Consider the following 27,512-nt stretch of genomic DNA (forward strand, 5'->3'; position numbering starts at 1 on the left):
ATTGGGCCTAATTCAGACCTGATCACAAAAGCAATATATTTCTCTAATGGGCAAAACCATGTGCACTGCAGGTGGGGCAGATATAACATGTGCAGAGAGAGTTAGATTTGGGTGGGTTATATTGTTTCTGTGCAGGGTAAATAATGGCTGCTTTATTTTTACACTGCAATTTAGATTTCACTAACACACCCCACCCAAATCTAAAGGGGGTACTCACGGAGCGATCGCTGCTTAAAATCTAATCAACCTGACTAGATTGCTTAGATTTTAGGCAGGATTGCTCCATGTGTAGCCCCCACAGCGATAGCGATGCGCAGCGCTATCGCTGGTGCTAGATTGGCCTGCCGTGCAGGCCAATCTAGCAGGTCACTCATTTCACCCGCCGGGTGAAATGAACCCCCCCCCCGCCCCGCACACTCAGCACACATTGCGCTGTGCTAAGCGGTGGGAGAGATGTGTGCTGAGCGCTTCGCTCAGCACACATCTCTCCCACATCGGCCAGTGAGTACTGGCCTTGACTCTCTCTGCACATTTTACATCTGTGCCCCCCGCCCGCCGTACACATGATTTTGCCCAGTAGAGAAAAAGTTTGCTGTTCCAATCAGGTCTGAATTAGGCCCTCTGTTTGTCTAGGTGCAAAGTTACTTGATTTTTATGTGCTCCATACGCAGAACAACCCCTGAACGTCGAGGACAACTACGCGATCCGGGATGTAGGCATTTCCCTATGAAAGCATGAGAGCACTAGGACACATGGGGGCCCTCTTATAAAAAAATAATATTTCCAGCTATTTCTCCTAAAACACCCATTTATGGGGGTTAGCTGCAAATATTAAGTATTCGCCGAATGTACGTAGGAGGAACCGCAGCAGATCTCTCTAATGCCTACCGCGATCCCTCCATTCCCATCGGCAGCCACATGCCCCATAGGTTTCTATTGGAGATACAATACCGCCAGATTTAATCAATTTCCAGAATGAGAAGCATTCCAGATATTGGCCCCACAGCTACCACCATCTGAAGATGGCAGTAGCCCATTGTAGCTTATGGGCTACACATTGCGGCTGTAGGTCCGGGGTAAAGGGATGGCAGGGTCCATTGTGTGCATATGTAGGAGACTCTTAAGGGGGAATTCAACTCTGTGTGAGGTTTTCTCTGCAGAAAAACGCGTGAAAAAAAAAAAAAAGACCGTGATTTCTTTCCTGCAATTGAATAGCAAATTCCCACAGCTGCAGGAAAAAACACGCTACAGGGTTCTTAGACTCTTCCGCGCTTAATTGTATTCCCCTACTAGAGTATATTTCATGGACACATTACCATTCCCACACGTGCTACTTATATAGCAGATTACTAACTTTGGCTTCGCTGGGTGTTGATGTCAGGTTGTATGGTTCTGGAGATGTGGACAGGAATGGTTCTCTGCTTCGGGATATGGCTGGAGCAGCATTCTGATAAGTAACACAGACAAATGTCATCACGCTATACAGCTTTCTAACATAAAAAAGGTCAATCATTGTATTTAGCATCAGTAATTTCAGATTTCAGTCATGTGCCAAACGTTTTATGATACGTTTTAATCACGGGAAGCGTTCGATATCCCGGCTGTCGGGATCCCTGCACTCAGCACATCAGCGCCGGGATCACGACCGCCAACTATTCTTGGATACAGACAACTATTCTCCCTCTTGGGGTGTCCACGACACACCTGGTGGGAGAATAAATAGCATGGCATGTTTTTGAAATCTTTTTTTGAGGTACAGCACCTCAAAAATATCTGTAGCTGCAGTCTGTGACTGTATTCATGAAAATAGGATTTTAATACCTACCGGTAAATCCTTTTCTCTTAGTCCATAGAGGATGCTGGGGATGCTTCAACAACCATGGGGTATAATCGGGATCCGCAGGAGACATGGGCACTTTAAGACTTTAAAAGGGGTGTGAACTGGCTCCTCCCTCTATGCCCCCCCTCCAGACTCCAGTTATAGGAACTGTGCCCAGGGAGACGGACATTTTTCGAGGAAAAGGATTTATTTAATTTTTAAACTAAGGTGAGATACATACCAGCCCACACCTCAAACACGCCGTACAACATGGCATTTAACAACAACACATGCAACGGCATGACTAACATCAGCCACAGACTCACTGAACTTAACTCAACATGAGTGTAACCATAACCAAACTGCAGAAACAGCCCGCACTGGGACGGGCGCCCAGCATCCTCTACGGACTAAGAGAAAAGGATTTACCGGTAGGTATTAAAAAATCCTATTTTCTCATACGTCCTAGAGGATGCTTTAAGAACCATGGGGTTTATACCAAAGCTCTAGAACGGGCGGGAGAGTGCGGATGACTCTGCAGCACCGATTGACCAAACAAGAGGTCTTCCTCAGCCAGGGTATCAAACTTGTAAAACTTTGCAAAGGTGTTTGAACGCAACCAAGTAGCAGCTCCGCAAAGCTAAATGCCGAGGCCCCCCGGACAGCCGCCCAGGATGAGCCCACCTGTCTGTTAGAATGGGCTTTCACCGATTTCAGTAATGGCAATCCTGCCGTAGAATGAGCCTGCTGAATCGTATTACAGATCCAGCACGCAATAGTCTGCTTGGAAGCAGGAGCCCCAATCTTATTGGGAGCCCAGAGGACAAACAGAGCCTCTGTTTTCCTAATCTGCGCCGTTCTGGCGACATAGATTTTCAAAGCTCTAACCACATCGAGAGACTTTGATTCCGCCAAGGCTTCAGTAGCCACTGGCACCACAATAGGCTGGTTTACGTGAAATGATGAAACCACTTTTGGCAGAAACTGCTGACGAGTTCTCAACTCCGCTCTATCAGCATGGAAGATTAAATAGGGACTTTTGTGAGACAAAGCCGCAAACTCAGATACCCGCCTTGCGGATGCCAAGGCCAACAGCATAACTACTTTCCAAGTAAGGAATTTTAACTCCACCTTACGCAAAGGTTCAAACCAATGAGATTGCAGGAACTGCAATACCACATTAAGATCCCACGGTGCCACAGGGGGCACAAATGGAGGTTGGATGTGCAGCATGCCTTTCACGAAGGTCTGATCTTCTGGAAGGGAGGCCAATACTTTCTGAAAAAGATAAGGCCGAAATTTGTACTTTAATGGAGCCTAACTTTAGGCTCGCATCCACACCTGCTTGCAAAAAAATGGAGCAAACGCCCCAGCTGAAAATCCTCCGTAGGAGCCTTCTTGGATTCACACCAAGACACATATTTCCTCCAAATACGGTGGTAATGCTTTGCCGTTACTTCTTTTCTAGCCTGAAGTAGTGTGGGAATGACTTCACTGGGAATACCCTTTCGGGCTTGGATTTGGCGTTCAACCGCCATGCCGTCAAACGCAGCAGCGGTAAGTCTTGATACACGCACGGTCCTTGTTGTAACAGGTCCTCCCGTAGAGTAAGAGGCCAGGGATCTTCTATGAGCAACTCCTGAAGATCTGGATACCAGGCCCTTTTTGGCCAATCCGGAACAATGAGTATCGCCTGAACCCTTGTTCTTCTTATAATCTTTATCACCTTTGGGATGAGTGGAAGTGGAGGGAACACATAGACTGACGGAAAAACCCACGGTGTCACTAGGGTGTCCACCGCTATTGCTTGAGGGTCCCTCGACCTGGAACAATAACTCTGAAGTTTCTTGTTGAGGCGGGACGCCATCATGTCTATTTGAGGAATTCCCCAACGACTTGTCACTTCTGCAAAGACCTCTTGATGAAGACCCCACTCTCCTGGATGGAGATCGTGTCTGCTGAGGAAGTCTGCTTCCCAGTTGTCCACTCCTGGAATGAAGACTGCTGACAGAGCGCTTGCATGTCTCTCCGCCCAGCGAAGAACTTTCGTGGCCTCGACCATCGCCGCTCTGCTCTTTGTTCCGCCCTGGCGGTTAATGTACGCCACTGCTGTTATGTTGTCTGACTGAATCAAGTCGGGCAGACCGCGAAGATGATGTTCCAATTGCAGAATGCCGTTGTAAATGGCCCTTAATTCCAGAATGTTTATGTGCAGACAAGCTTCCTGGCTTGACCATTTTCCCTGAAAGTTTCTCCCCTGTGTGACTGCTTCCCAGCCTTGGAGACTTGCATCTGTGGTCACCAGGATCCAATGCTGAATCCTGAACCTGCGTCCTTCCAGAAGGTGAGAACTGTGCAGCCACCACAGAAGGGAGATCCTGGTCCTGGAAGATAGGATTATTTTCCGGTGCATGTCCAGGTGACACCCGGACCGCTCGTCCAACAGGTCCCACTGAAACACCCTGGCATGGAACCTGCCATACGGATGGCCTTGTAGGCCGCCACCATCTTCCCCAGCAACCGAGTACATTGAAGAATTGACACTCTTGCCGGTTTCAGAATCTGTTTTACCATGTTCTGTATTTCCAGAGCCTTTTCCACTGGAAGAAAAACTCTCTGTAATTCTGTATCCAGAATCATACCCAGGAACGACAGCCGTGTCGTCGGAACCAGCTATGATTTTGGCAAGTTTAGGAGCCAACCATGTTGTTGCAGAATAGTCAGTGAGAGCGCAATGTTTTTCAGCAATTGCTCCTTGGATCTCACCTTTATGAGGAGATCGTCCAAGTACGGGATAATTGTGATTCCCTGCTTGCGCAAGAGAACCATCATTTCCGCCATAACCTTGGTGAAAATCCTCGGAGCTGTGGACAGACCAAACGGCAACGTCTGAAATTGGTAATGACAATCCTGAACAGCAAACCTCAGGTATGCCTGATGTGGAGGATATATGGGAATGTGTAAGTAGGCATCCTTTATGTCGACAGACACCATAAAATCCCCCTCCTCCAGACTGGAGATTACTGCTCGGAGAAAGAAATTGAGGGATTTTAGGTTCAAAATCGGTTTGCCCGAGCCATCCGGCTTCGGGACAACGAACAGACTCAAATAAAAACCCTCCCCCTGTTGTGACGGGGGTACTGTGACAATGACTTGATTTTGACACAGCTTTAGTATTGCAGCGCATACTACCTCCCTTTCTAGAAGAGAAGATGGCAAGGCCGATTTGAAAAATCGGTGAGGGGGCACGTCTTGAAACTCTAATTTGTACCCTTGGGTTACTATTTCTACTGTCCAAGGATCCAGGTCCGAGCACACCCAGACCTGACTGAAGAGTTGAGACGTGCCCCCACTGGTGCGGACTCCCGCAGAGGAGCCCCAGAGTCATGCGGTGGATTTGGTAGAAGCCGGAGAGGACTTCTGCTCTTGGGAACTTGCCACAGCCTGTGACCTTTTTCCCTTTCCTCTTCCTCTCGCAGCAAGGAAGGAAGACCCTCGTCCTTTTTTGTATGTATTGGGCCGAAAGGACTGCATCTGATAGTGGGGTGTTTTCTTTTGTTGTGCAGGAACATAAGGTAAAAATGATGACTTACCCGCGGTAGCCGTAGATACCAGGTCAGTGAGGCCGTCACCAAACAAGACCCTACCGTTAAACGGTAGGGACTCCATAGTCTTCTTAGAGTCAGCATCAGCATTCCATTGATGAATCCACAATGCCCTCCTAGCCGAGACTGCCATGGCATTGGCCCTTGATCCCAAAAGGCCAATATCCCTCGCAGCTTCTTTTAAATATGCTGCAGCGTCCCTGATATGACCCAGAATCAAAATCATGCTATCCCTGTCCAGGGTATCTATCTCAGATGACAAGTTATCTGCCCACTTTTCAATAGCGCTACTCACCCATGCCGAAGCAACGGCAGGTCTGAGTAGCGAACCCTTAGTGACATAAATGGATTTTAGTGTATATTCCTGCTTACGATCCGCAGGATCCTCTAGGGCTGCCATGTCAGGAGACGGAAGCGCCACCTTTTTGGACAGACGCGATAGAGCTTTGTCCACCGTGGGGGTTGACTCCCACTTTTCCCTGTCCCCAGAGGGAAACGGATATGCCACTGGAATTCTTTTGGGAACATGTATCTTCTTGTCAGGATTTTCCCAAGCCTTTTCAAAAAGAGCGTTCAGTTCATGAGAGGAAACGTTACCTCAGGTTTCTTTCCTTTAAGCATACAGACCCTTGTATCAGGAACAGCAGGGTCCTCTGTGATATGCAATACTTCTTTTATCGCCACAATCATGTACTGAATGCTCTTAGCCAGTTTAGGATTTAATCTGGCATCACTATAGTCGACACTGAAATCAGAATCCGTGTCGGTATCTGTATCTGCTATCTACGTTTCTGTGACGCCGAAGGGGTCTGAGCTTGTGACAATGCATCCTCCATGGATTTTCTCCATGTCTGGTTCTTAGACTCAGATTTATCTAATCTCTTAGTCAACAGAGCCACATTTGCATTCAAAACACTCAACATATTTACCCAGCCGTCGGGACTCCCACAGTCTTTTCTGTCCCCACTCCAGCCTCCTCCTGGGAAGAGCACTCAGCCTCAGACATATCGACACACACGTACCGACACCTACAATCACACTGGGGGCTATAGGGGACAGACCCACAGCAAAGCCTGTTAGAAAGACACAGAGGGAGTTTGCCAGCTCACAACCCAGCGCCTATCCCGGTACTGAAACTTTATATACAATGCCTCAGACCTGTTAGCGCTTTTATAATAAAGATAATAGCACCAAATTTACTGTGCCCCCCCCCCCCCCCCCCGTTTTGCACCATGTTACTTGTACAGCAGTGTGGAGGTCAGGGCCAGCGTCTCTGCAGCTTCTGTGAAGAAAAAATGGCGCCGGTTAGAGCTGTGAGGGCTAAGCCACGCCCCCTCACCGGCACGCTTCAGTCCCACTCATTTTAGCATATTTATACTGGCGGGGGTCTATATTAAGTGCCCAGGCACTTTTCATATAACTTTTACCAGTGTATTTCAGGTCTACACGCTGCCCAGGGCACCCCCCCTGCGCCCTGCACCCTGTTGGTGCCGCTGTGTGTGTGGGAGCATGGCGCGCAGTGCGAGCGCTGCACGGTACCTCAAGACCTGAAGTCTTCTGCCGTCACTGAAGTCTTCGATTCTTCTTTTACTCACCCGGCTACTTTTTTCTGGCTCTGCAAGGGGGGTGACGGCGTGGCTCCGGGAACGAGCAGCTAGGCGTACCAAGTGATCGAACCCTCTGGAGCTAATGGTGTCCAGTAGCCTAATAAGAAGCAGAGCCTTTGAACTCAGAGAAGTAGGTCTGCTTCTCTCCCCTCAGTCACACGAAGCAGGGAGCCTGTTGCCAGCAGTGCTCCCTGAACATAAAAAACCTAACATAGGGGGTAATTCTGAGTTGATCACAGCAGGAACTTTGTTAGCATTTAAATACTGGCTGCTTTATTTTTACACTGCAATTTAGATTGCAGATTGAACACACCACACTCAATCTAACTCTCTCTGCACATGTTATATCTGCCTCCCCTGCAGTGCACATGGTTTTGCCCAACTGCTAACAAAGGTCCTGCTGCGATCAACTCAGAATTACCCCCTTAAGTCTTTTTTTCAGAGAAACTCAGTAGAGCTCCCCTGTGTGTGACCAGTCTCCCTGGGCACAGAATCTAGAGGAGGGGCATAGAGGGAGGAGCCAGTTCACACCCCTTTTAAAGTCTTAAAGTGCCCATGTCTCCTGCGGATCCCGTCTATACCCCATGGTTCTTGAAGCATCCCCAGCATCCTCTAGGACATATGAGACATTTTATTCACGTGCCTGTCCAATATCACGCAACTAGCGCAACCTCCCATTGTTTTGGAATTTACTTTTTCTACTATGCTTACCTTTCTGGAGTCCCGTGTCGGTAGCCGCATCGCTGCAAAATCCCTGGGAAAATGGCCACCATGGCATTTTCCGGGAGACCTGTGCCAGAGTCTTTTAGTGCTCAGAGCAGTGCTGCCGGCTCGAGAGGTGGGGAGGTGATGGAGGATGCACATTGGCCCCCACCTATCTTGATATGCCCCCACTTCTAGCTTTCCTGTTTGGAAGGTTTGCTCAGTCTTCCCAGTGGTCTCTGAAGAATTTCTAGTTCCCTTTAAAGAATAGTGGGGCAGAATTAGTGATGAGCGGGTTCGGATCCTCGGAATCCGACCCGCCCGAACTTCACCTTTTTTTTTTTTTACACGGGTCCGAGCGACTCGGATCCTCCCGCCTTGCTCGGTTAACCCGAGCGCGCCCGAACGTCATCATCCCGCTGTCGGATTCTCGCGAGACTCGGATTCTATATAAGGAGCCGCGCGTCGCCGCCATTTTCACACGTGCATTGAGATTGATAGGGAGAGGACGTGGCTGGCGTCCTCTCCGTTATAGTAGAACACAGAGTGACTTAGTTCTAATTGTGGGGAGGATTGGGGACGGGGAGCAGCTGTTAGGGAGTACAGTGCAGGGTTTTGATTATACCACCAGTGAGTTTAATCCTTTGTTTCTCTGCCTGAAAAAAACGCTCCGACCACCATATCTGTGCTCACTCAGTGTGCTGCACTGCTGCATGATATATCTGTGCTGAGTGCTCTGCTCACACTGCCTAATTGTGGGGACTGGGGAGCAGTTATAGCAGGAGTACAGTGCACAGTTTTGCTAACAGTGACCACCAGTCCAGTATACGTTTGTCTGCCTGAAAAACACTCCTGTGTTTTTTTTTTTCCTTCATACTAGTTTAGCAGTCTGCTGACAGTGTCCACCAGGTCCGTTATACAGTATATTATATATATATATAAGCAGCAGTACGGTAGGCCACGGCTGTACCTACCTCTGTCGTAGGTGCACTCGTCGTCCATAAGTAATATAATACTATACTATCCATCCATCTACATTGTATACCTGTGGTGGCTTTTAGTTGTGCGCAAAATATGGAGAACAAAAATGTGGAGGTTAAAAAAAATAGGGAAAGATCAAGATCCACTTCCACCTCGTGCTGAAGCTGCTGCCACTAGTCATGGCCGAGACGATGAAATGCCATCAACGTCGTCTGCCAAGGCCGATGCCCAATGTCATAGTACAGAGCATGTAAAATCCAAAACACAAAAGATCAGTAAAAAAATGACCCAAAAATCAAAATTAAAAGCGTCTGAAGAGAAGCGTAAACTTGCCAAAATGCCATTTACGACACAGAGTGGCAAGGAACGGCTGAGGCCCTGGCCTATGTTCATGGCTAGTGGTTCAGCTTCACATGAGGATGGAAGCACTCATCCTCTCGCTAGAAAAAAGAAAAGACTTGCGGCAAAAGCACAGCAAAGAACTGTGCGTTCTTCGAAATCCCAAATCCCAAAGGAGAGTCCAATTGTGTCGGTTGCGATGCCGGACCTTCCCAACACTGGACGGGAAGAGCTTGCGCCTTCCACCATTTGCACGCCCCCTGCAAGTGTTGAAAGGAGCACCCGCAGTCCAGTTCCGGATAGTGAAATTGAAGATGTCACTGTTGAAGTACTCCAGGATGAGGATATGGGTGCTGCTGGCGCTGGGGAGGAGATTGACAAGGAGGATTCTGATGGTGAGGTGGTTTGTTTAAGTCAGGCACCCGGGGAGACACCTGTTGTCCGTGGGAGGAATATGGCCATTGACATGCCTGGTGAAAATACCAAAAAAATCAGCTCTTCAGTGTGGAAGTATTTCAACAGAAATGCGGACAACAGGTGTCAAGCCGTGTGTTGCCTTTGTCAAGCTGTAATAAGTAGGGGTAAGGACGTTAACCACCTCGGAACATCCTCCCTTATACGTCACCTGCAGCGCATTCATAATAAGTCAGTGACAAGTTCAAAAACTTTGGGCGACAGCAGAAGCAGTCCACTGACCAGTAAATCCCTTCCTCTTGTAACCAAGCTCGCGCAAACCACACCACCAACTCCCTCAGTGTCAATTTCCTCCTTACCCAGGAAAGCCAATAGTCCTGCAGGCCATGTCACTGGCAATTATGACGAGTCCTCTCCTGCCTGGGATTCCTCCGATGCATCCTTGAGTGTAACGCCTACTGCTGCTGGCGCTGCTGTTGTTGCTGCTTGGAGTCGATCGTCATCCCAGAGGGGAAGTCGGAAGACCACTTGTACTACTTCCAGTAAGCAATTGACTGTCCAACAGTCCTTTGCGAGGAAGATGAAATATCACAGCAGTCATCCTGTTGCAAAGCGGATAACTGAGGCCTTGACAACTATGTTGGTGTTAGACGTGCGTCCGGTATCCGCCGTTAGTTCACAGGGAACTAGACAATTTCTTGAGGTAGTGTGCCCCCGTTACCAAATACCATCTAGGTTCCACTTCTCTAGGCAGGCGATACCGAGAATGTACACGGACATCAGAAAAAGACTCACCAGTGTCCTAAAAAATGCAGTTGTACCCAATGTCCACTTAACCACGGACATGTGGACAAGTGGAGCAGGGCAGACTCAGGGCTACATGACTGTGACAGCCCACTGGGTAGGTGTATTGCCTCCCGCTGCAAGAACACCAGCGGCGGCACCAGTAGCAGCATCTCGCAAACGCCAACTCGTTCCTAGGCAGGCTACGCTTTGTATCACCGCTTTCCAGAATAGGCACACAGCTGAAAACCTCTTACGGCAACTGAGGAAGATCATAGCAGAATGGCTTACCCCAATTGGACTCTCCTGGGGATTTGTGACATCGGACAACGCCAGCAATATTGTGAGTGCATTACATCTGGGCAAATTCCAGCACGTCCCATGTTTTGCACATACCTTGAATTTGGTGGTGCAGAATTATTTAAAAAACGACAGGGGCGTGCAAGAGATGCTGTAGGTGGCCAGAAGAATTGCGGGCCACTTTCGGCGTACAGGCACCGCGTACAGAAGACTGGAGCACCACCAAACACACCTGAACCTGCCCTGCCATCATCTGAAGCAAGAGGTGGTAACGAGGTGGAATTCAACCCTCTATATGCTTCAGAGAATGGAGGAGCAGCAAAAGGCCATTCAAGCCTATACATCTGGCCATGATATAGGCAAAGGAGGTGGAATGCACCTGTCTCAAGCGCAGTGGAGAATGATTTCAACGTTGTGCAAGGTTCTGCAACCTTTTGAACTTGCCACACGTGAAGTCAGTTCAGACACTGCCAGCCTGAGTCAGGTCATTCCCCTCATCAGGCTTTTGCAGAAGAAGCTGGAGGCATTGAAGGAGGAGCTAAGACAGAGTGATTCCGCTAGGCATGTGGGACTTGTGGATGGAGCCCTTCATTCGCTTAACCAGGATTCACGTGTGGTCAATCTGTTGAAATCAGAGCACTACATTTTGGCCACCGTGCTCGATCCTAGATTTAAAACCTACCTTGGATCTCTCTTTACGGCAGACACAAGTCTGCAGAGGTTCAAAGACCTGCTGGTGACAAAATTGTCAAGTCAAGCGGAACGCGACCCGTCAACATCTCCTCCTTCACATTCTCCCGCAACTGGGGGTGCGAGGAAAAGGCTACGAATTCCGAGCCCACCCGCTGGCGGTGATGCAGGGCAGTCTGGAGCGACTGCTGATGCTGACATCTGGTCCGGACTGAAGGACCTGCCAACGATTACTGACAAGTCGTCTTCTGTCACTGCATATGATTCTCTCACCATTGAAAGAATGGTGGAGGATTATATGAGTGACCGCATCCAAGTAGGCACGTCAGACAGTCCGTACGTATACTGGCAGGAAAAAGAGGCAATTTGGAGGCCCTTGCACAAACTGGCTTTATTCTACCTAAGTTGCCCTCCCTCCAGTGTGTACTCCGAAAGAGTGTTTAGTGCCGCCGCTCACCTTGTCAGCAATCGGCGTACGAGGTTACTTCCAGAAAATGTGGAGAAGATGATGTTCATTAAAATGAATTATAATCAATTCCTCCATGGAGACATTCACCAGCAGCAATTGCCTCCAGAAAGTACACGGGGACCTGAGATGGTGGATTCCAGTGGGGACGAATTAATAATCTGTGAGGAGGGGGATGTACACAGTGAAAGGGGTGATGAATCGGACGATGATGATGATGAGGTGGACATCTTGCCTCCGTAGAGCCAGTTTGTGCAAGGAGAGATTGATTGCTTCTTTTTTGGTGGGGGCCCAAACCAACCAGTCATTTCAGTCACAGTCGTGTGGCAGACCCTGTCGCTGAAATGATGGGTTCGTTAAAGTGTGCATGTCCTGTTTTTACAACATAAGGGTGGGTGGGAGGGCCCAAGGACAATTCCATCTTGCACCTCTTTTTTCTTTCATTTTTCTTTGCGTCATGTGCTGTTTGTGGAGTATTTTTTTGAAGGGCCATCCTGCGTGACACTGCAGTGCCATTCCTAGATGGGCCAGGTGTTTGTGTCGGCCACTAGGGTCGCTTAGCTTAGCCATCCAGCGACCTCGTGCAAATTTTAGGACTAAAAATAATATTGTGAGGTGTGAGGTGTTCAGAATAGACTGAAAATTAGTGGAAATTATGGTTATTGAGGTTAATAATACTATGGGATCAAAATGACCCCCAAATTCTATGATTTAAGCTGTTTTTTAGGGTTTTTTGAAAAAAACACCCGAATCCAAAACACACCCGAATCCGACAAAAAAAATTCAGTGAGGTTTTGCCAAAACGCGTTCCGAACCCAAAACACGGCCACGGAACCGAACCCAAAACCTGAAAAATTTCAGGTGCACATCACTAGGGCAGATGTAGTAAGCCTGGAGAAGGGATAAAGAAGTGATAAGTGGAAGTTGATAACGCACCAACCAGTAATTACAGATGTGAAAAGTGACAGTTAGGAGCTGATTGGCTGGTGCGTTAGCACCTTTCACTTATCACTGCTTTATCCCTTCTCCAGGTTTAATACATCTGCCCCAGAAGTCTGAGCGGCAGACAAGCAAAACTAGTTTATGGCTAGCAATGTAGTATCCCGGGCAATGCACAGCAGAGTCAGTTACTGACAGATTGACTGAACATCTGTTTAAAATGAAAATAAACTCTATATACAGTATAAGGTATATATTTGCTTTAAAATCTTACACGAGGGCTGTACTTCTTTTTGGCTTTGTCTGACGGAGAGACCGGAAGTCCTGCGGCACTCAGAGCTGCTATCCTGGATTCAATATCTGACACCTGGGGGAAGAAAGCAGAAATAATACCATCATTACTGAGTTGCACTGCTTACGCGCACAACTTGCATCTATAGCTAGGGATGCACACATTGGCCCTCATTCCGAGTTGTTCGCTCGTTGCAGATTTTCGCTATACTGCGATTATCCGCTAACTGCGCATGCGCAATGTTCGCAGAGCGCGTGCGCTTAGTTATTTTACACAAAAGTTTGGTATTTTACTCACGGCATAACGAGGTTTTTTCATCGTTCTGGTGATCGTAGTGTGATTGACAGGAAGTGGGTGTTCCTGGGCGGAAACTGGCCGTTTTATGGGTGTGTGTGAAAAAACGCTGGCGTTTCTGGGAAAAACGCGGGAGTGTCTGAAGAAACGGGGGAGTGTCTGGGCGAACGCTGAGTGTGTTTGTGACGTCAAACCAGGAACGAAACTGACTGAACTGATCGCAGTGTAGGAGTAAGTCTAGAGCTACTCAGAAACTGCTAAGAAATTTCTATTTGCAATTCTGCTAATCTTTCGTTAGCAATTCTGCTATGCTAAGATACACTCCCATGGGGCGGCGGCCTAGCGTGTGCAAAGCTGCTAAAAGCAGCTAGCAAGCGAACAACTCGGAATGAGGGCCTAAATGCACTTGCTGCCCCTTGCACTTAGAGAGGCGGATTGGGGGTGTTAATGTGTAACTACAGTACAGTGATCTCGCTATGAGTCTTGCTTTGAATGACGCAGATCTTATACATTAGCTACAAGACATACATTTTGCAAGTACATAAACCAGCTGTAAGATTTGTAATTGATGTTGATGTTCGTATGTTGTCTCAAGATGCATCTATACAATATATTTAATATTACATATTTTGAGCTTTATAGAACTGAAAATACAGACGTGGAACACAAGTGTGCAAATGCATCTTTACGTTCAAAATTAGACCCTAAGGGGAAAATATTCTATGCTGCCCCTTTAAATATAAGGATTATTTTAATGACTCGCCTCGCTCTCCGTTTGCTGCACTTGCGCCATAGCAGACGCTACGCTGACCTCTAACTCCGAAAGTTCTGAATCAGTGGTTCCACTCTGACGTGCCATCTCCTCCAGGTCCTGCAGGCTCCGCTCCAGTCCATATGTCTTATCAGCCACCATATACACCTGGATCAGAGTGGAACGCACACAGAATGCTCAGTAATATGTTGAAAGCATTTAATCGTATAGATAGATGTTATGATAGAATGGGGAATATTTTTCAAATATTAGAGAGAGATAAAGTGGAGAAAGAAAAAGTACCAACCAATTAGCTCCTAACTGTAATTTTCAAACATAGGGGTCTATTCATGAAGCAGTGTAAAGAGTGGTGAAGTGAGTCTGTAGAGAAGTTGTCCATGGCAACCAATCAGCTGCTCAGTACAACCATATAGTATGCAAATTATAAATGTTATCAATGCTGATTGGTTGCCATGGGCAACTTCTCCACTGGCTCACTTCTCCACACTTTTCACTGCTTCATGAATAGACCCCATAGCCTGTAACATGGCTGCTAGGAGCCGATTGGTTGGTACTTTATCTCTCATCAATTTCTCTCTCTCCAAGAAAGATAGCTGGTAGAGGAGATTTGAATTGAAGGTGAATTCTGGTTAGTTTGGTATCCTATGGTTAAGCTGTGTCCATAGTGACCACCCACGAGGGGTTTCTTCCCCTTCCTTAAACAGTATGGCACCTATGAGCTTCCACTCCACATATCCTTACCCAAACACACTTTATTTTTAACCCTTTCAACAAAAAATGGAATGAAGCAGAACATCTACATTATGTTCATTTCTCTGACGTCCTAGTGGATGCTGGGAACTCCGTAAGGACCATGGGGAATAGACGGGCTCCGCAGGAGACTGGGCACTCTAAAAGAAAGATTAGGTACTATCTGGTGTGCACTGGCTCCTCCCTCTATGCCCCTCCTCCAGACCTCAGTTAGATTTCTGTGCCCGGCCGAGCTGGATGCACACTAGGGGCTCTCCTGAGCTCTCCTAGAAAGAAAGTTTATTTTAGTTTTTTTATTTTACAGTGAGACCTGCTGGCAACAGGCTCACTGCATCGAGGGACTAAGGGGAGAAGAAGCGAACCTACCTGCTTGCAGCTAGCTTGGGCTTCTTAGGCTACTGGACACCATTAGCTCCAGAGGGATCGACCGCATGGAACTGGCCTTGGTGTTCGTTCCCGGAGCCGCGCCGCCGTCCCCCTTACAGAGCCAGAAGAAGTCCGGAAAATCGGCGGCAGAAGACATCAGTCTTCACCAAGGTAGCGCACAGCACTGCAGCTGTGCGCCATTGCTCCTCATACACACTTCACACTCCGGTCACTGAGGGTGCAGGGCGCTGGGGGGGGGGGGCGCCCTGAGCAGCAATAAAAACACCTTGGCTGGCAAATATATCACAATATATAGCCCCAGAGGCTATATATGTGATAAATACCCCTGCCAGAATCCATTAAAAAGCGGGAGAAAAGTCCGCGAAAAAGGGGCGGAGCTATCTCCCTCAGCACACTGGCGCCATTTCTCCCTCACAGCTCCGCTGGAAGGAAGCTCCCTGGCTCTCCCCTGCAGTCTGCACTACAGAAAAGGGTTAAAAAAAGAGAGGGGGGGCACTAATTTAGGCGCAGTAAATATAATAGCCGCTATAGGGGACATAATTCAGTTAGTCCCTGCATTATATAGCGCTCTGGTGTGTGCTGGCATACTCTCACTCTGTCTCCCCAAAGGGCTTTTGTGGGGTCCTGTCCTCTGTTAGAGCATTCCCTGTGTGTGTGCGGTGTGTCGGTACGGCTGTGTCGACATGTTTGATGAGGAAAATTATGTGGAGGCGGAGCAGATGCCTATAGAAGTGATGTCACCCCCTGCGGGGCAGACACCTGAGTGGATGGTCTTATGGAAGGAATTACGTGCAAGTGTCGACTCCTTACACAAAAAAATTGACGACATGCCAAATGCGGGACAGCCGGCTTCTCAGCTCGTGCCTGCCCAGGCGTCTCAAAGGCCATCAGGAGCTCTAAAACGCCCACTACCTCAGATGGCAGACGCAGATGTCGACACGGATACTGATACCAGTGTCGACGACGATGAGTCTAATCTAATGTCCACTAAGGCCATTTGTTGCATGATTGAGGCAATGAAAGAGGTGTTACACATTTCTGATATAAACCCAGGTACCACTAAAAAGAGTATTATGTTTGGGGAGAAAAAACTACCCGTAGTTTTTCCCCCATCGGAAGAATTAAATGAAGTGTGTGAAGAAGCGTGGGCTTTCCCTGATAAAAGATTGGTAATCTCTAAAAAGTTACTAATGGCGTTCCCTTTCCCGCCAGAGGATAGGGCACGTTGGGAAACACCTCCTAGGGTGGATAAAGCGCTCACGCGTTTGTCAAAAAAGGTGGCACTACCGTCTCCGGATACGGCCGCCCTAAAGGGGCCTGCTGATAGAAAGCAGGAGGCGATCCTGAAGTCTGTATATACACACTCAGGCATTATACTGAGACCAGCGATTGCTTCGGCATGGATGTGCAGTGCTGCAGCTGCGTGGTCAGATTCCCTGTCGGAAAATATTGACACCCTAGACAGGGACACTATTCTGCTAACCGTAGAGCATATAAAAGACTCAGTCTTATACATGAGAGATGCACAGAGGGAGATCTGCCGGCTGGCATCAAAAATAAGTGCACTGTCCATCTCTGCTAGGAGAGGCTTATGGACTCGGCAGTGGACAGGGGATGCAGATTCGAAAAGGCACATGGAAGTTTTGCCTTATAAGGGTGAGGAGTTATTCGGGGATGGTCTCTCAGACCTAGTTTCCACAGCAACAGCTGGGAAGTCAGCATTTTTGCCCCATGTTCCCTCACAGCCTAAGAAAGCGCCGTATTATCAGGTACAGTCCTTTCGACCCCAGAAAAACAGGCGGGGAAAAGGCGGGTCCTTTCTGTCCAGAGGCAGAGGTAGGGGAAAAAAGCTGCAACAAACAGCAGGTTCCCAGGAACAAAAGTCCTCCCCCGCTTCTTCCAAGTCCGCCGCATGACGGTGGGGCTCCACAGGCGGAGCCAGGTACGGTGGGGGGCTGCCTCAAAAATGTCAGCGATCAGTGGGCTCGCTCACAGGTGGATCCCTGGATCCTTCAGGTAGTATCTCAGGGGTACAAGCTGGAATTCGAGGCGTCTCCCCCCCGCCGTTTCCTCAAATCTGCCTTGCCGACAACTCCCTCGGGCAGGGAGGCTGTGCTAGAGGCAATTCACAAGCTGTATTCCCAGCAGGTGATAGTCAAGGTGCCCCTACTTCAACAAGGATGGGGGTACTATTCCACACTGTTTGTGGTACCGAAACCGGACGGTTCGGTGAGACCCATTTTAAATTTGAAATCCTTGAACACATACATAAAAAAATTCAAGTTCAAGATGGAATCGCTCAGGGCGGTTATTGCAAGCCTGGAGGAGGGGGATTACATGGTATCCCAGGACATCAAGGATGCTTACCTACATGTCCCCATTTACCTTCCTCACCAGGAGTACCTCAGATTTGTGGTACAGGATTGCCATTACCAATTCCAAACACTGCCGTTTGGACTGTCCACGGCACCGAGGGTCTTTACCAAGGTAATGACAGAAATGATGATACTCCTTCGAAAAAAGGGAGTTTTAATTATCCCGTACTTGGACGATCTCCTTATAAAGGCGAGGTCCAAGGAACAGTTGTTGGTCGGAGTAGCACTATCTCGGGAAGTGCTACAACAGCACGGATGGATTCTAAACATTCCAAAGTCACAGCTGGTCCCTACCACACGCCTACTGTTCCTGGGGATGGTTCTGGACACAGAACAGAAAAAAGTGTTTCTCCCGCAGGAGAAAGCCAAGGAGCGGTCATCTCTAGTCAGAGACCTCCTGAAACCAAAACAGGTATCGGTGCATCACTGCACACGAGTCCTAGGAAAAATGGTAGCTTCTTGCGTAGCAAAATTCCATTTGGCAGGTTCCATGCAAGAACTTTTCAGTGGGACCTCTTGGACAAGTGGTCGGGATCGCATCTTCAGATGCATCGGCTGATAACCCTGTCTCCAAGGACCAGGGTATCTCTACTGTGGTGGCTGCAGAGTGCTCATCTTCTAGAGGGCCGCAGATTCGGCATACAGGACTGGGTCCTGGTGACCACGGATGCCAGCCTTCGGGGCTGGGGGGCAGTCACACAGGGAAGAAATTTCCAAGGACATTGGTCAAGTCAGGAGTCGTCCCTACACATAAATATTCTGGAACTGAGGGCCATTTACAATGCCCTAAGTCAGGCAAGACCCCTGCTTCAAAACCAGCCGGTACTGATCCAATCAGACAACATCACGGCAGTCGCCCATGTAAACCGACAGGGCGGCACAAGAAGCAGGATGGCGATGGCAGAAGCCACAAGGATTCTCAGATGGGCGGAAAATCACGTCTTAGCACTGTCAGTAGTGTTCATTCCGGGAGTGGACAACTGGGAAGCAGACTTCCTCAGCAGACACGACCTACACCCGGGAGAGTGGGGACTTCATCCAGAAGTCTTCCAACTGTTGGTAAACCGTTGGGAAAGGCCACAGGTGGACATGATGGCGTCCCGCCTCAACAAAAAGCTAAAGAGATATTGCGCCAGGTCAAGGGACCCTCAGGCGATAGCTGTGGATGCTCTAGTGACACCGTGGGTGTACCAGTCGGTTTATGTGTTCCCTCCTCTGCCTCTCATACCAAAGGTACTGAGAATAATAAGAAGGCGAGGAGTAAGAACGATACTCGTGGTTCTGGATTGGCCAAGAAGAGCTTGGTACCCAGAACTTCAAGAAATGATATCAGAGGACCCATGGCCTCTACCGCTCAGACAGGATCTGCTACAGCAGGGGCCCTGTCTGTTCCAAGACTTACCGCTGCTGCGTTTGACGGCGTGGCGGTTGAATTCCGGATCCTAAAGGAAAAGGGCATTCCGGAGGAAGTCATTCCTACGCTAATAAAAGACAGGAAAGAAGTAACCGCAAACCATTATCACCGTATATGGCGAAAATATGTTGCGTGGTGTGAGGCCAGGAAGGCCCCTACAGGGGAATTTCAGCTGGGTCGTTTTCTACACTTCCTACAGTCGGGAGTGACTATGGGCCTAAAATTGGGTTCCATTAAGGTCCAGATTTCAGCTCTGTCGATTTTCTTCCAGAAAGAACTGGCTTCACTGGCTGAAGTTCAGACTTTTGTAAAGGGAGTGCTACATATTCAGCCCCCTTTTGTGCCTCCTGTGGCACCTTGGGATCTCAACGTGGTGTTGAGTTTCCTGAAATCACATTGGTTTGAGCCACTTAAAACTGTGGATCTGAAATATCTCACGTGGAAAGTGGTCATGTTATTGGCCTTGGCTTCGGCCAGGCGGGTGTCAGAATTGGCGGCTTTGTCATGTAAAAGCCCTTATCTGATTTTCCATATGGATAGGGCAGAATTGAGGACTCGTCCCCACTTTCTCCCTAAGGTGGCATCAGCTTTTCACTTGAACCAACCTATTGTAGTGCCTGCGGCTACTAGGGACTTGGAAGATTCCAAGTTACTGGACGTAGTCAGGGCCTTGAAAATTTATGTTTCCAGGACGGCTGGAGTCAGGAAAACCGACTCGCTTTTTATCCTGTATGCACCCAACAAAATAGGTGCTCCTGCTTCTAAGCAGACTATTGCTCGCTGGATTTGTAGCACAATTCAGCTGGCGCATTCTGCGGCTGGATTGCCGCATCCTAAATCAGTAAAAGCCCATTCCACAAGGAAGGTGGGCTCATCTTGGGCGGCTGCCCGAGGGGTCTCGGCTTTACAACTTTGCCAAGCTGCAACTTGGTCAGGGGCAAACACGTTTGCAAAATTCTACAAATTTGATACCCTGGCTGAGGAGGACCTTGAGTTCTCTCATTCGGTGCTGCAGAGTCATCCGCACTCTCCCGCCCGTTTGGGAGCTTTGGTATAATCCCCATGGTCCTTACGGAGTTCCCAGCATCCACTAGGACGTCAGAGAAAATAAGATTTTACTCACCGGTAAATCTATTTCTCGTAGTCCGTAGTGGATGCTGGGCGCCCATCCCAAGTGCGGATTGTCTGCAATACTTGTATATAGTTATTGCCTAACTAAAGGGTTATTGTTGAGCCATCTGTTGAGAGGCTCAGTTATATTTCATACTGTTAACTGGGTATAGTATCACGAGTTATACGGTGTGATTGGTGTGGCTGGTATGAGTCTTACCCGGGATTCAAAATCCTTCCTTATTGTGTCAGCTCTTCCGGGCACAGTATCCTAACTGAGGTCTGGAGGAGGGGCATAGAGGGAGGAGCCAGTGCACACCAGATAGTACCTAATCTTTCTTTTAGAGTGCCCAGTCTCCTGCGGAGCCCGTCTATTCCCCATGGTCCTTACGGAGTTCCCAGCATCCACTACGGACAACGAGAAATAGATTTACCGGTGAGTAAAATCTTATTTTAAAAGTTATAGTCCATCATTTTTTTTAATGGATAACAGTTTTGTGTAGGGAGGGAGGAGAACAGCTCCCCTCTCTTCTACTAGCTCTCCTCTTCCTTACATTTTCTTCTAAGATCAGGAATTCAGCCTGAACCTTCTTGCCGTCTCCTGGCTGGGTGCAAGGCATGGTGGGCTGGTGGCTCTCGCCCCCTAGGGCCTCCTGCATGGCTTGCTGGGTGGCATTTATGGTCCTCAACGTTTTAGAAGTGATGTCACAGAGTGCCTGAGCCGCTGTCCTCTGCAGATGGGAGAAGTTACTGACCAGTCAGAACATCCATGAACCTAAGTTTAATTGAGGGACCTAGTTCTACATGTTTTCAGTTTCCTACAACAATGTCAAGAAAGGTCAAATGCGGGGGTCATGCAAAGTATGTAGCACTGCACAGAATCCAGATACAAACTTTGGTTGCACTCACTGCAAATGCAGCTGGTTAATATACCCTTCACACACATGGGCTTGATACCCTACCCCCTCGGAACCCTGAAAGCAGGTTGTGTATTTTGCATTTCTCTAACGTCCTAGAGGATGCTGGGGTCCATATTAGTACCATGGGGTATAGACGAGTCCACCAGGAGCCATTGGCACTTTAAGAATTTAACAGTATGGGCTGGCTCCTCCCTCTATGCCCCTCCTACCAGACTCAGTTTAGAAAATGTGCCCGGAGGAGCCGGTCACAGCTAGGGGAGCTCATATCCTCCAACTGTACCTTTTTAATAGGTACAGTACCTTTTTTTCATGGTCTGTACCGATTTTTGCCTCTCCAAACTTCCATTGAAAGTATAGGAAAAGGGGCGTGGCCACGCCCCCCTTCACACGCGGCCACGCCCCTTTTTCGGATTTGTACCGATTTTTCTGTGTAAAATGTTGGAGGGTATGGGAGCTCTACAGAGCTTTTCTAGTAAAAAGTTTATTTTTAGAGTTTTTTTTCTCTCCGACGTCCTAGTGGATGCTGGGGACTCCGTAAGGACCATGGGGAATAGACGGCTCCGCAGGAGACTGGGCACATCTAAAGAAAGATTTAGGTCTATCTGGTGTGCACTGGCTCCTCCCCCTATGACCCTCCTCCAAGCCTCAGTTAGATTTCTGTGCCCGGCTGAGCTGGATGCACACTAGGGGCTCTCCTGAGCTCCTAGGAAGAAAGTGTTTGTTAGGTTTTTTATTTTCAGTGAGACCTGCTGGCAACAGGCTCACTGCATCGAGGGACTAAGGGGAGAAGAAGCGAACCTACCTAAGTGGTGGTAGCTTGGGCTTCTTAGGCTACTGGACACCATTAGCCCCAGAGGGATCGAACACAGGACCCGACCTCGTCGTCCGTTCCCGGAGCCGCGCCGCCGTCCCCCTTACAGAGCCAGAAGCAAGAAGGTGGTCCGGAAAATCGGCGGCTGAAGACTTCTGTCTTCTCCAAGGTAGCGCACAGCACTGCAGCTGTGCGCCATTGCTCCTCATGCACACCACACACTTCGGTCACTGATGGGTGCAGGGCGCTGGGGGGGGGGGCGCCCTGAGCAGCAATACTGACACCTTGGCTGGCAAACTGGCACCATATATAGCCCCAGAGGCTATATAGGTGCTTTTTAACCCCTGCCAGAATCCATAAAAATGCGGGAGAAAGTCCGCGAAAAAGGGGCGGAGCTATCTCCTTTCAGCACACTGGCGCCATTTTTCCCTCACAGCTCCGTTGGAGGGAAGCTCCCTGGCTCTCCCCTGCAGTCAATACTACAGAAAGGGTTAAAAAGAGAGGGGGGGCACAATTTAGGCGCAGTATACAATATATATAGGCAGCTATAAGGGAAAACACTCTTATATGTGATATCCCTGTGTTATATAGCGCCCTGGTGTGTGCTGGCATACTCTCCCTCTGTCTCCCCAAAGGGCTTTGTGGGGTCCTGTCCTCTGTCAGAGCATTCCCTGTGTGTGTGCTGTGTGTCGGTACGGCTGTGTCGACATGTATGAGGAGGATAATGATGTGGAGGCGGAGCGAATGCCTGTAAATGTGATGTCACCCCCTGCGGGATCGACACCGGTGTGGTTGGACTTATGGAAGGATTACGTGAAAGTGTCAACTCCTTACACAAAAGGTCGACGACACAGAACAGCCGGCTACTCAGCTTGTGCCTGTTCCAGCGTCTCAAATGTCATGGGGGGCTCTAAAAACGCCCGCTACCTCAGATGGCAGAAACGGATGTCGACACGGATACAGACTCCAGTGTCGACGACGATGAGACTAGTGTACCCTCCAAATAGGTCCACCCGTTACATGATTGAGGCAATGAAAAATGTATTACACATTTATGATAATACCCCAGGTACCACATAAAAGGGTATTATGTTTGGTGAGAGAGAACTACCAGTAGTTTTTCCTGCATCTGAGAAAATAAAATGAGGTGTGTGAGGAAGCGTGGTCTTCCCCCGGTAAGAAATTGATAATTTCTAAACGGTAATTGGCAGCGTACCCTTTCCCGCCAGAGGATAGGTCACGTTGGGAAACACCCCATAGGGTAGATACAGCGCTTACACGCTTATCAGAGAACCTGCTGATAAAAAGCAGGGGGTTACCCTGAAAGATATAGTCACACACTCGGGCATTATATTGCGACCAGCCATTGCTTCGGCATGGATGTGCAGTGCTCCCGCTGCGTGGTCAGATTCCCTGTCGGAAAATTACTATGGATAGGGACAATATTTTGCTGACAATAGAGCATATAAAAGACGTGGTCTTATACATGCGTGATGCACAGAGGGATATTTGCCGGCTGGCATCAAAAATAAGCGCTAGGTCCATTGCCGCCAGACGGGGGTTATGGACTTGGCAATGGTCAGGCGATGCCGACTCGAATCGGCACATGGAAGTTTTGCCCTATAAGGGGGTAAAACTGTTTGGGGATGGTCTTTCAGACCTCGTTTCCACAGCTACTGCTGGGAAATCGACTTTTTTGCCACAGGCTACCCCACAACAAAAGAAAGCACCGTATCATCAAGTACAGTCCTTTCGGCCCCAGAAAAGCAAGAGGGCTAGAGGCTCATCCTTTCTGCCGAGAGGCAAAGGTAGAGGAAAAAGCTGCAGCACACAGCTAGTTCCCAAGAGCAGAAGTCCTCCCTGCGTCCGGTAAGTCCACAGCATGACGCTGGGTCTGCTCAGGCGGACCCGGGTACGGTGGGGGCCCGTCTCAGAAATTTCAGCGCCCAGTGGGCACTCTCACATGGATCCCTGCGTCCTTCAAGTAGTATCTCAGGGGTACAGGCTGGAGTTCGAGACGTTCTTCCCCCCGCCGTTTCCTAAAATCTGCCTTACCGGCACCTCCCTCTGCCAGGGAGGCGGTGTTGGTGGCTATTCAACACTATAATCACAACAAGTGATTGTCAAGGTGCCCCTCCTTCAGCAAGGAAGGGGTTACTATTCCACAATGGTTGTGGTACCGAAACAGAACGGTTCGGTGAGACCCATCTTAAAATTAAAATACTTGAACTTTTATATCAGAAGATTCAAGTTCAAGATGGAATCGCTCAGGGCGGTTATTACGAGCCTGGACGAGGGGGATTACAGGGTCTCCCTGGACATCAAGGATGCGTACCTGCATGTCCCCATTTACCCTCCTCACCAGGAGTACCTCAGATGTGTGGTACAGGACTGTCACTATCAGTTCCAGACGCGGCCGTTGGAGTTGTCCACGGCACCGAAGGTCTTTACAAAGGTAATGGCCGAAATGATGATACTCCTTCGCAAGAAGGAAGTTTTTATTATCCCGTACTTGGACGATCTCCTGATAAAGGCGAGGTCCAAAGAACAGTTGGTAGTGGGGGTAGCACTCTCTCGGGAAGTGCTACAACAGCACGACTGGATTATCAATATTCCAAAGTCACAGCTGGTACCGACGACACGTCTTCTGTTCCTGGGAATTATTCTGGACACAGACCAGAAAAGAGTGTTTCTTCCAGTGGAAGCACACGAGTCCTGAAAAAAAAATAAAAAAATGGTAGCTTCGTACGAAGCATAATTCCATTCGGAAGGTTCCACGTAAGGACGTTCCAGTGGGACCTGTGGGACAAATGGTCCGGGTCCCATCTACAGATACAACAGCGGATAACCCTGTCGGCAAGAAACAGGTTGTCACTGCTGTGGTGGCTGCAGAGGGCTCATCTACTAGAGGGCCGCAGATTCGGAATACAGGACTGGGTCCTGGTGACCACGGAGGCCAGCCTTCGGGGCTGGGGTGCAGTCACACAGGGAAGAAATTTCCAAGGAGATTTCGCTTCACATAAATATTCTGGACTAAGGGCCATTTACAATGCCCTATGCCAAGCAAGGCCCCTGCTTCAGAACCAGCCGGTACTGATCCAATCAGACAATATCACGGCGGTCGCCCATGTAAACAGACAGGGCGGCACAAGAAGCAGGATGGCGATGGCAGAAGCCACAAGGATGGACGACCTACACCCGGGAGAATGGGGACTTCTTCCAGAAGTTTTCCAAATGCGGGTAAACCGTTGGGAATGACCACGGGTGGACATGATGGCGTCCCGCCTCAGCAAAAAGTTGAAAAGATGTTGCGCCAGGTCAAGGGACCCTCAGGCGATCGCTGTGGACGCTCTAGTGACACCGTGGGTGTACCAGTCGGTTTATGTGTTTCCTCCTCTACCTCTCATACCCAAGGTACTGAGAATAATAAGAATGCGAGGAGTGAAAACCATACTCGTGGTTCCGGATTGGCCAAGAAGAGCTTGGTACCCGGAACTTCAAGAGATGCTGGCAGAGGACCCTTGGCCTCTGCCGCTCAGACAAGACCTGCTGCAGCAGGGACCCTGTCTGTTCCAAGACTTACCGCGGCTGCGTTTGACGGCATGGCGGTTGAACACCGGATCCTAAAGGAAAAGGGTATTCCGGAGGAAGTCATCCCTACCCTGATCAAAGCCAGGAAGGATGTCACCGCAAGACATTATTACCGCATTTGGCGGAAATATTGTTGCTTGGTGTGAGGCCATGAAGGCCCCGAAGGAGGAATTTCAACTGGGTCGATTCCTACACTTCCTGCAAGCAGGGGTGACGTTGGGCCTCAAATTGGGGTCCATCAAGGTCCAGATTTCGGCTCTGTCGATTTTCTTCCAGAAAGAACTGGCTTCACTGCCTGAAGTTCAGACTTTTGTCAAAGGAGTTCTGCATATTCAGCCTCCTTTTGTGCCCCCAGTGGCACCTTGGGATCTCAATGTGGTTTTGGCATACCTGAAATCACATTGGTTCGAACCACTTAAGACTGTGGAATTGAAATATCTCACGTGGAAAGTGGTCGTACTGTTGGCCCTGGCTTCGGACAGGCGGGTTTCAGAATTGGCGGCTTTGTCTTGAAAAAGCCCTTATCTGATTTTCCAGATGGATAGGGCAGAATTGAGGACTCGTCCTCAGTTTCTCCCGAAGGTGGTCTCAGCTTTTCACTTGAACCAACCTATTGTGGTGCCTGCGGCTACTAGGGACTTGGAGGATTCCAAGTTGCTGGACGTAGTCAGGGCCCTGAAAATTTATGTTTCCAGGATGGCTGGAGTCAGAAAAACTGACTCGCTGTTTATCCTGTATGCACCCAACAAGCTGGGTGCTCCTGCTTCTAAGCAGTCTATTGTGCGCTGGATTTGTAGCACTATTCGGCTGGCGCATTCTGCGGTAGGATTACCGCAGCCTAAATCAATAAAAGCCCATTCCACAAGGAAGGTGGGCTCATCTTGGGCGGCTGCCCGAGGGGTCTCGGCTTTACAAAACTTTGCCGAGCAGCTACTTGGTCAGGGGCAAACACGTTTGCTAAATTCTACAAATTGGATTCCCTGGCTGAGGAGGACCTGGAGTTCTCTCATTCGGTGCTGCAGAGTCATCCGCACTCTCCCGCCCATTTGGGAGCTTTGGTATAATCCCCATGGTCCTTACGGAGTCCCCAGCATCCACTAGGACGTCAGAGAAAATAAGATTTTACTCACCGGTAAATCTATTTCTCGTAGTCCGTAGTGGATGCTGGGCGCCCATCCCAAGTGCGGATTGTCTGCAATACTTGTACATAGTTATTGTTACAAAAATCGGGTTTTGTTGTGAGCCATCTCTTCAGAGGCTCCAATTGTTATCATACTGTTAACCGGGGTTCCTATCACGTGTTATATGGTGTGATTGGTGTGGCTGGTATGAGTCTACCCGGGATTCAAAAATCCTTCCTTATTGTGTCAGCTCTTCCGGGCACAGTTCCTAACTGAGGCTTGGAGGAGGGTCATAGGGGGAGGAGCCAGTGCACACCAGATAGACCTAAATCTTTCTTTAGATGTGCCCAGTCTCCTGCGGAGCCGTCTATTCCCCATGGTCCTTACGGAGTCCCCAGCATCCACTACGGACTACGAGAAATAGATTTACCGGTGAGTAAAATCTTATTTTTTTTACAGGGAGGCTGCTGGCAACAGCCTCCCTGCAGCGAGGGACTAAGTGGGGGAGCAGTGTCCGCCCTGCGGGGTCTGAGCCACTATCTCCGCTGACTGGACACTGAGCTCCAGAGGGGTCGGATCGCTCTGCGCCAAATGCAAAAAATGCTTTTGTCATGGTGCAAACTTTGCTTAAGTTGCTCTAAATGTGCCTTTTTATGCAAATCTGTAAACAGCACCCAGTAGCGCCATATTCTTATCCTATGTAATATAAAATATATAAGTTATCAACTAGAAATGTAAGGTGTACAGTAGCATATTTGCAGTACTGTAATATACTTACATACTATTTTATTGTTACGTCCATGATATCAAAGAGCGTGACATCACGATAGGAGGAACGGGGGTGGTGCACTGCGAAACGGTATCTGTTCACATGGTCGACCATGTTATGGTCGACAGTCATTAGGTCGACCACTATTGGTCGACATGGACACATGGTCGACACATGGAAATGGTCGACACATGAAAAGGTCGACATGCATTTTTTAACTTTTTTTTCTTTTGGGGAACTTTTCCATACTTTACGATCCAC

At 48.8% G+C, this 27,512-nt stretch overlaps 1 protein-coding gene across 8 annotated transcripts in view; it reads right to left on the reverse strand.

The window, feature by feature from the left end:
• The window catches only part of MLPH (melanophilin), a 144,275-nt gene that overhangs the window by 12,885 nt on the left and 103,878 nt on the right, over window positions 1-27,512 (reverse strand). For 6 of the 8 annotated variants that reach the window (XM_063933204.1, XM_063933207.1, XM_063933203.1 and 3 more), the window contains 4 exons: window positions 20,594-20,770; window positions 13,995-14,150; window positions 12,920-13,012; window positions 1,355-1,447 (listed from right to left, as the gene is read on the reverse strand). In XM_063933204.1, coding sequence (XP_063789274.1) covers window positions 1,355-1,447; window positions 12,920-13,012; window positions 13,995-14,150; window positions 20,594-20,770 — 519 coding nt within the window. The remainder of the gene's footprint in view (window positions 1-1,354; window positions 1,448-12,919; window positions 13,013-13,994; window positions 14,151-20,593; window positions 20,771-27,512) is intronic. The other 2 variants (XM_063933208.1, XM_063933209.1) reach the window with 1 other exon arrangement.

Source organism: Pseudophryne corroboree, chromosome 7, assembly GCF_028390025.1.
Source record: "Pseudophryne corroboree isolate aPseCor3 chromosome 7, aPseCor3.hap2, whole genome shotgun sequence".
Classification (NCBI taxonomy): domain Eukaryota; kingdom Metazoa; phylum Chordata; class Amphibia; order Anura; family Myobatrachidae; genus Pseudophryne; species Pseudophryne corroboree.